Source organism: Sinocyclocheilus rhinocerous, unplaced genomic scaffold (genome assembly GCF_001515625.1).
Source record: "Sinocyclocheilus rhinocerous isolate Xijiao unplaced genomic scaffold, SAMN03320098_v1.1 scaffold1876, whole genome shotgun sequence".
In the NCBI taxonomy this organism is placed as follows: domain Eukaryota; kingdom Metazoa; phylum Chordata; class Actinopteri; order Cypriniformes; family Cyprinidae; genus Sinocyclocheilus; species Sinocyclocheilus rhinocerous.
Genome location: NW_015628411.1, coordinates 228,173 through 238,206, shown reverse-complemented (window position 1 = coordinate 238,206; position 10,034 = coordinate 228,173). Strand labels below are relative to the sequence as shown.

The window sequence follows — 10,034 nt, the reverse complement described above, 5'->3', positions numbered from 1 at the left end:
TATATTACAAAGCACATATAATAATATTAAAGTAAATTAAATTAACATCTTACACATTAAAGATTAAAAATATAGATTAAAGATATTTAATAACAACAACAAAATATATATGTGTTTGTGTGTGCACCAGGGGCGTAGCCATCATTTCAGAAGTGAGGTGGACAGAAATGTTATATATATATAAAAAAACAAAAAAAAAACAAAATATATATATATACATACAGTATATATATATATAACATTACAATATAACATTTCTGTAATCTATATAACATTACATTTTAAAATATATTCAAATAGAAAACAGTTATTTGAAATAGCCTAGTAAAAATATTTAAAATTTTTACTGTTTTGCTGTACTTTGGATCAAATAAATGCAGGCTTGGTGAACAGAAGAGACTTCTTTAAAAAACATTAACAATCTTACTGTTCAAAAACTTTTGACTGTTAGTGTATAGTCATCTTTAATTTTTCTCTCATTTCTAGCTTTTAATTGGCTTAGAAATCAGATAACTGCTGGACAATAACCAATAATAATGATTTGTTTATATACTACAAACACGTTTTTATCACATAATAAGGCAGAATAGTTTCTATACTGTAATAAATGCTATGTCAGTTAGCACTGCATTGTTCATATACTTTATTTATTACCTGGAGATGACTTGACAAACACAAATAAACCATATATTGTCGAAATCGTATATTAATGTCTTCATGTTTCCAAACGTTTCTGTTTTCTGTGAAAACAACTGTTTTCATACAGCGATAGCTGGACGCTTTTGTCCATAATATTAGGAATTTCCTCATACGACTTTCTGCTCGAGAGCGCCCTCCGGCTTCGAGTATGAATGAAACATACACTGCACGGAGTGTTTAGCGCTCCGTGATGTTCATCTCGCTTTATTCTGGGTCCGAATAAAACATCAGATCATGCACAGACTATCCTGTCTCTTTGAATTTCATCTACGCCCCTGGTGTGCACGCGTATATATAATTTATAAAAATAATACTTTCATGTTTTATATGAAATATACATTCAGTATACATTAAATTATAAGACAGATATTTTATATCAAATACTGAAGATTTAAAAATGATATGAAATATGAAAGATTAAAAAAATTATATGTAAAGGTTTTAATGATATAAATTTTTTTATATGACACAAATAAATGTTTAATATTCTTTAAATAAGCAAATAAAATATAATATTTATTATATATACTAAAGATTTTTCTTTTTTTATACAAATATTACATATAAAGACATCTCTACCAAAAGCTTCTTAAACAGTTTTGACTTCCTCTCGAGATAAAGCAGAATTTGTATCCGGCCTCGGCTGGAAGGACCACCATACCATCTGGAGGAATGAATCTACCTCGAGTTTGCAGGACAGGTGATGAGTGACAGGACTTCTAATGGGCCAAGCACTGCTTCTTCCTCACCTATCCACACAACTCCGCTCCACTATTCCAATTAATAGGAGGACAGGAGATGAGAACGGAAGGGGAAAATATAGCAATTATTACAGACCAATCAGTTTCAGGGATTGAAAAATTCAGTCCCTGTCGGGGAAAATGGGGTGAGGGGCCGGGGACAGTCACCAACGATCATGTATTCATTATGGGAGATGTTCCAGCGCCTATGAGCTCCATTAATATTTTAGCTAGTCCGCCGCACAAGAGCGTAGGCAAGAGAGAAAGAGATTTATCCGCTGTCATAAACTGATCTGAAGCACAACCCCCCACTCTGCAAAACAGTATAGCTTTCTGATTAATTAAACTCCTGTGGATTACGAGCCTGGCTATGCTGCCTACCGAAGTGTGGGGTTTAATGTCCTCTGCAGCTTTGCAGATAATTGCATTCGCAGGCAATAAGTCTTTGTTAATATGACGGGGAACATGGAACAAAACACTGGGAGAATAAGATACTGGTCCATTATTGCACAAAGCCGAGGAGCGGCGAGTTGAGCAGCGGTTCATCAACGACGGCAGACCCGAAGGCTTTCCTTCCTGAATTCGCCGCGCTGATTGAACGTTTAAAACCAACACCTCAATACCGTACGAACACTAAAGTCGGAGACCCCATTGCGCCGTATGAATTTCAAACAGACTACGCCTCCTGCTTTAATTACAGAACAACTTGAAGGCCTTTTAGCATTCGACGGCAGTAAATGAAGCGCTTTTATGCTCTGAGCAATCAAGCCTGCTGTCATTTTTCTCCTATATTTTTCATCATCTTCTTCTAATGAGGCTTCGGGGGAGGATTTTCTCTTGTTTCTTTCCATTTGCCTCATTGGTTGACCGCACTCCAGCAGACCAGAGGTCACACTCAGATGCTCCGTTCTGATGTAAGGAAGTCTGCATTGTGACAAACAATAGGGGCAACAGGAGACCGCTGATGGACAGTTTGACCTCCAGAGGAACTCCCTCATATGTAATGAACCTGCAATGGCACAATGATAGTTGCCAGATTAAATCACTGCGTATCATGGGAGGAAAAGGACAGCTTAAACGAAAGCAACACCTTGAGAGTATTATCCTGAAATAGTTTCAAGCACTGTAAAAAATAGTACCTGGGACTCTTTTACAGAAACCTATGTTAATTCTTGATTTAAGGTTTGGAAATGTCTATTTCCTTAGCTAAATTAAGTGAAAAGTAAACAGATGGATTCTGAGGATGTTTCTTCAATACGGCATCTGATCCTAAATAACCATAGATTTACTTGATAATTATAATTTTTTGGTTTGCATACTCTTCTTACATTCAGGATCAAATAATCCACCTCACAACCTTAAAGGTTCTCTAAGGCATAGATGGTTCCATGAACAACCTTTAACATCCATGGAACCTTTCCATTTTTAAAAAGTTGTTTATAGTGGAAAAAGGTTCTTTAGATTATAAAATGTTCTTCACATTGTGAATGGTTCTTATGAACTGTTCACTGAAAGGTTCTTTGGGGAACCAAAAATGGCTCTTCGACCCTGTTTTGGAACTTTAATTTTTAAGAGTGCAGTGCAGCTTTTCTATTAGTCAAACCAAAAAGTACAGTATCTGGATAAATGCATGTTTGAGTTCATATAGGCATTCATATGGGGGGTATGGGGGGCGTTAAGCGAGCTATATACTTATATAAGCATCTGTCCTTTAAGGTTAAAATAATCAATTTGTAATTTTTTAGAACCATTTTCTCATTCATTTTCACTTTTTAATGAAGTGAGCATATTTATAATCAACAATTTGGCCAACCTGGCGTTCAGCTGGTTCTCTCAACCAGTCCAGCTGACAAGAGCCCAAAACCTCCCTAAAACCATGCAGCAAACCAGATGAGCATGACTCTTCCGAGGCTCATCTGAGAATCCATCCAACAATGAATGCTGAGCACATAGCAATCAATCCTGGAGAAAAGCTTGTCACTGGGTTATAAACAAGAAGGCAACAGTTCAGAGGCGGACATCTATTTGTTTGGTAATGAAAGATGATTTTCTCTCTCTAAATCACATAGGGAAGAAAATCATTTTATCATCTTTGTATGTACAGTAGCTCCTGATGCTTGAATATATTATAAAGGTAAATCATCTTTATAATCATGTTGATGTGGGGTGAAGGATTAATGAATAACTCACAAAAGCATGCAAATTTACAGTTAAAAAATTTAAAGGAATATAGTCTTTTAAAATAATGTACTGTAGAAAGACGTGCATATTACTTGTGTTACTTACTGTGATCAAGCTTGAGCTGGCCTACAGATATTTTAGCATTTCAGTGATACTTAAAGTCAACATGAACTTACCTAATCCGAAATTTTTCTAAGTGAAATAGGATATTCAATGAAAAAAGTAGGTTGGGGCTTGATTTTATTCATCAGGAACTGATTGGATTGATTGGAGAAGTGGGTTTTACGTACCTGAATGAAGAGAAGGTGCATTATAACATCAGTTTACCTTCTTACAAAAAACAAGATGCAACTTTATTTAGGACAGTATTCAAAATCAGGCCTGGATATGCTATTATAAGCTTAAAAAGAAGCCATGGATGATCTAACTGGCTGTTCCAGTGGATTTGTCATTATTATGCAAAGCGCTGCTTACTATTGACTTAAAAGAACATGTCAAAACACAAACAAGTCTTAATTATAATATTTTATTCTGAGAATGTGAAACTGAAGCCAAATGGTATCTTAGAGACGTGGGGGTATTTAGTGACCCAGATTGAGCATGAAATATATGTAGACGGCAGGAGAATTTCAGAGTCCACCAAACAGCTTTTATAATCATAATTATATGCCATTTGGCTTGTGATTTTCATACATTAGGAGCTCTTCACAAGTCACTCTTTCAGAGGGAAAGTGCTGTGGCCTCACGGAATGATATTAACAGAGAAAAAGACAACTGACCCCATTTCTCTACAGTGCTGCCCCACGACTCAGTGATCATGCATATGGAGAACATGAGCTGAAGATACTCACAGACAGCGTGAAGTGTCACATTTTGCTGTCCAGATTATTCCCTAAACCAGTAAGCTCCTCAGATTTCCACAGAACAGAAATGTTTGTAGTCCTAAAACCTGGAAGAGAATTAGCATATTCAAGCCACGGATTCCCTTGGGAATTTCACATGGCGGTTATGGATTTATAAGTAAATTAAATCGATAATATTACTAGTGAAACAAAATTTGAATGTATCTTCAAAATAACCTCAAAAGTCAATTTCTGAAGCCATTGTTTTTAAAAAAGTACTGTACTCTACCATTCAGAAGTTTGGGGTTGGTAAGATATTTGTGTGTGTGTGTGTGTGTGTGTGTTTGAAAAAAAAAAATTCTTATGTTCACCAAGGCTGCATTTATTTGACCAAAAATGCAGTAAATACAGTAATCATGTGAAATCTGATTACAATTTTAACCAACTGTTTTCTATTTTAAAATACTTTAAAATGTAATTTATTGCTGTGTTGTGGCTGACTCTTAACTTTTATAAAGAATATCTTTTTGGATTTGAGACTTTAGTCTTTGCAACTTTACAGATCTTCTTTATGCACCAAGAGCTTGTAACACTCCAAAGAGAAAGGAAAAATTGAAATCGCATCATATGACCCCTTTAAATTTTTCAACAGCCATTACTCAAATCTCCAGTGTCACATGATTTTAAGAAATCATTCAAATATGATGATTTGGCGCAATATTGAACATTTTGAACAGTATTTTATGAATTGGACATCAGTTGTAGTCCTTACATAGCAAGATGCTGAAGTACACAGCTATTTACCAAATAAACAAATAGGCACATAATATAGATTTTAGTTGAAATTATTTAATTATTTAGCAAGATCGAGCCAAATATGGAAACCCATTTCTGCCTCAAAATAAACTCATTTTGAAATATAACAAAAAATAAACTATTATGACCAATAAAGTCAAAATTGTTAAAGTCACATAGATATAAGAATCACAATTATGAGTAATAAGGGAGCTATAATAATATTTAAAGTCACATTGGGAGACATAAAGTCACAATTATGAGTAATAAAATCCCACTGGAAAATATTATTATCATATTAAGTCAGAATTATGAGAAACAAGTTACAACTGTGAGATACAGCAAAAACGTGTTTACACTGATTGATACAAAAGTCATTACATTGGCACAGCTATCTATGAAATTAACAGCTGCCTGAGACGCCAGTCAATTACACACTTTAGTGGTCATCATCATACAAACATTTTTGTACAAAAATATACTGCAATTGGACAAGAGAATATTTTAGCCAGCCGCTGTAAGTATCAGTAGACACTGCATCTGTTTTGTATGCTTCAAGCTGAATAACCAAACAAGGATCAAATTGTCTTAAGTGGCCCAGAAATAAAACAGAAGGACATAACATCTCACAGCAAAACTGATGCCAGGCATCTTAACAATGCTGATTCTGTCAGGAGTTCAGCAGAGGAAGGCTGCCAACCGCTCCACGAGGAATTTTACAAGAGATTCCTTCACACATCAAATGACTGTCTAGCAATGCCAACGTGTCTCTTTTGTGCGGTTCCATTTTCACTTTTACAGCTATATGTTTCATTTCCCCCACCGTTTTAGATATAACCATATACTGTCCTTTTTTATTATTTAAATTAAGGCACTGAAGTGAGTGAATGCTCGAGTGAATGCGATCATCGATTCCTCTCAAATACTAGTTATAACACAAAATAAACATGAATGAACATCTCATGCCTCATGTAATCGCTCATTTAGTGTTTCAACCGCAGAAAGACGTCAATAAAACAGCTTGTAAACAAAATGTCACGTAGCAATATTTAAATTTACAACATTCAAGTCATCAGTGTCCACAGCTCCTTAGTTCACTAGAGAAATGAGAGAAGAGTATTTCGCGAAATATTAGTCTATATATTTATTCATTATATTTTACTTGTTAGTGATGGCTTAATTATTTAAATTTTATAATTAAATCTAGAAATTAATATAAAAACTGCCTTAAGTTCAATTTGCATAGTCAACCATTTTTATTTGAGTGTTGATTATTAGCCTATATCTAAAAATAAAAATTAAATAAAAATAAAATGTTGTTAATTGTAACCTTATATTATAAAAATGTGCAACTAATAGGGCTATAGTTTAAAGCATTACCTGAGGTAGGTTTAGTTATAATTCAGTTTATTTAAAGATAGTTCGGTTTGTTCAGTAAACCACTGTTTAATAAAAAAGAAAAAAGTAGCAATTTTTATATTTAGTTTCCCCCCCCCTGCTGTTCTGAAACCATACCGAACCATGACATCAAAACATACCGAACCATGACATCATGTTTGTGTACCTTTACACCCCTAAGAAATATTAATCCAATTTTTACATTTCCTGAAACCCAGTGGTGTTTGGCCATGCAAAGGTCATCGCCAGGGTGTTGCTAGGTGTGTTTTCGGCACAGACAGATGGTATTCTGGTTCTACAAATGACTCAGGTTCTACAATGTAAATCTTTGGGATTTTTTTGCACGATTTATTGTAAATCTGATCGAAAAGTAATAGTACACCTCTCTTCAACAAGTTTTGACGTTCAAAATTGTGATGGTGTGAGCCAGACAGGACAGGAAATCACTTAAAATGTGCAAATTACAAAACCAACGAGGAACAATACATTTCAAGATTGCTGGCAGGCACAGCTTTCTTTGTCTGTGTTTGACGGTGTGCCTTCTGTCAAATAACTTTCCAACCGAACTGTCAACAGACCCAGAGGTGGAAACAACAGAAGCATGCCATTGCAAACAATAATTTGTCAAGGTGAACTTGCCATTTGTCAGATAATGGTTTCAGGGGGTGGCTGTGTAATTAGTACATTAATTATTTAATTTTTGTTCTGTTTTATTAAAGTAAACTCCTCTTTAGCTGCAGGCTTATTCGCTTTAAACTGTACTGGCACTCTTAGTTGAATCTACTGTCTGTTCACTAATGGATAGAAGTTATTAAAGAATTTAACCACATTACACGCAACAAACCAAACACATCTCATTTATTTATCATACTCAAAGAGCCATTGCTCTGAGATAATCACATAAAAACACATTATCATTTATTAAGTGGTTGTCAGAAAAAAATAGAGGTTTTTCATGAAATTATTGTTGTTACACACTATAATAAAAGTCACATTCACTATAAGCACCTATGGCTGAAAGCAGCACAATCAGTCTTCACTGCATGTGGATCCATAATGTAACGGTGCAATATAAAATTGCATTCACTCATGTCTCACAAGTACTGCATGTAAAAGGCAAAAAGGCACACCTGTGCACTTCTGTAATAAAACATTATTGCAAATTGAAGCTGCGTGACACATTAAGAGAAATGCTTTGCAAAGCATCTGTGTGTGAAACAAATGGCTCTCAAGCACCCATTAAAGGTCTGGTTCTCGGAGTAATTGTATACTTTGAATTTTTTGCCCTTTGAAAGTCAATGACAATGCAGATGGTCACAGCCATTTCCAATCTGCTGCTTGGCTCAAATGCAAAATATAAGTTGTAAATTTGCCACTGAAGCCACTTCAGTGTAATGGTGTAAAATTTTCAGTGCAAAATGTTTTTTAGTGCAGCCTGATGTAATGGCACTTCATCTCAGCCTTGTCAAAATACCTGAAAACTACCATCTTCTTTCAGACAAATGGAAGAGATGACTGAAAATATACTACATTTCGAAAATCTTAGTCTACCCCTGGCCATTATTGATAGATCTTGAGGTGACATGAATGCAGGTCAGAATAACCTTTCCTAATGGCAAAAGTGATTCAGAAAAACAGAAATTTTGGGTGAGATACTAGAAGCAATTGACAATTTTCCAGCCCAAGATGTCAAACTCTGATGAAACTGACTGATGAAAATATATTATATTCCTCATCCAAGTTCAATTTCACCACAGATGAACATAAAAAAATACATTTAATTCATGTGCCACATGGGCACAGTCAAGTTCTACAATCATTAGGCTGCAACTGACTGATAGTGCTGCTGATAAACCAAATTATTTGGTGACTCATTTTTTAAAGCAAAAAGAAAGAAAATATCCTTAAAACAACATTAGCTTAAACTGCATGAGAATACGTTTATTTTTATTCTTCCCATGCCAACCCAGCTGCTTTTTTCTAATTTTTAAACATAAATGAGAATTTAGGGATTAAAAAAAAATAAAAATAAATTCAAGCCAATGGAGCACCAAAAATAAACTTTAAGATATTTTCTTTGAAAACAGTCTTACTAACTTTTGCAGTTGTGCTTCTCAAGTCAATATAACTTATTGAAGGACATTTAAATATTTAGATTTTATTGGAAAACAAAACATATGATCTATCAAATTATATTAATGATTTTTGATGATATATTGAATTACCAAACAATTGGATGTTCTCTTGATTCCATTTTGGGTTCAAGTAAAGCATGTTGTTCATATGGTAGTGTGCATTTTTCAGATGCTTCCCAGCAATCACAAAATGGATATCACAAAACCTAAAATATTCAATAAAAGCAGACAAAATTAAGTTAGTGTAAGTCATGTTTTCCCAATGAGACCCTCAGCTGCAGTCCGCCCACTAAATATAACATCATTGACAGAGACACCATCGTAGGAAGCTCCCGTCAGTGTAAGGGGCAGATTGTGGTTGCTGATGTATTGCCTCATCATTTCTGAAAATAAGAAACGGCACACACGACTGTCCCTCATTTACATGACTCGAGGAAAGAATAGTGGAATGAGTTTGAGTGATTAAGAAACTCACCAAGTCGTTTCCAGTGTCCTAAATGATACTGCGGAATGCAGTTCTGAAAAAGGAATCACATAGATAAAATGATTTAATAACAGGAATGACAGAGCAGAGAAAAACAAAAGAAACGACATTCATTAATCAAAAAAAAAAAATCTGTCAGATATGAGGTTCCAGATAAAGTAGCTGCCTGAATATCTTTTCTCTTTGTGAGAGTGTATAAGGGTAATTAAACTGTTCAAAGACAATGAGACAATGTAGCATGAAAAAATGTACGAGTATGTGTGTGTGGGCGCACAAAGGTGGAACTTTTCTTCTTGCTCTATGACCATATAATTAAGAATAAGTCAGTCAGAAATGAAGTAAAGCAGCTAGTTGCTCCTCTCAATTTAGAATTGTTGCTCTCCACAAAGATGGCCTAGGTTATAAGAAGATCTGTAACACCCTTAAACTGAGTTGCAGTACAGTGTCCAGGGTCATACAGAGGTTTTCTAAGACGAGTTCCACTCAACCTGTGGGGCATCCTCAAGCAGAAGGTGGAGAAGCGCCATGTGTCTAACATCCAGCAGCTACGTGATGTCATTATGAGTGGAAGATGATCCCAGCAACAACCTGTGCAGCTCTGGTAAATTCCATGCCCAGGAGGATTAAGACATCGCTAGATAACAATGGTGCTCACACAAAATATTGACACTTTGGACACTGTTTTGACATATTCACTTAGGGTGTACTCACTTTTGTTGCCAGTTATTTAGACAACAATGGCTGTATGTTGAGTTATTTT

The 10,034-nt window shown here is 35.1% G+C and overlaps 1 protein-coding gene across 3 annotated transcripts in view; it reads right to left on the bottom strand.

Annotated features, from left to right (window-relative positions):
- Positions 1 to 4,503: 4,503 nt before the first annotated feature.
- ppox (protoporphyrinogen oxidase) overlaps positions 4,504 to 10,034 on the bottom strand; it is an 11,383-nt gene continuing 5,852 nt past the window's right edge. The window contains exons 7-8 of one of the 3 annotated variants that reach the window (XM_016549438.1): positions 9,266 to 9,308; positions 4,504 to 4,569 (exon numbers count right to left, since the gene is read on the bottom strand). In XM_016549438.1, the coding sequence (XP_016404924.1) occupies positions 4,563 to 4,569; positions 9,266 to 9,308 (50 nt within the window). In that variant the 3' untranslated portion in view covers positions 4,504 to 4,562. Of the gene's footprint in view, positions 4,570 to 8,894; positions 9,174 to 9,265; positions 9,309 to 10,034 lie in introns of those variants that run through there. The other 2 variants (XM_016549441.1, XM_016549440.1) reach the window with 2 other exon arrangements.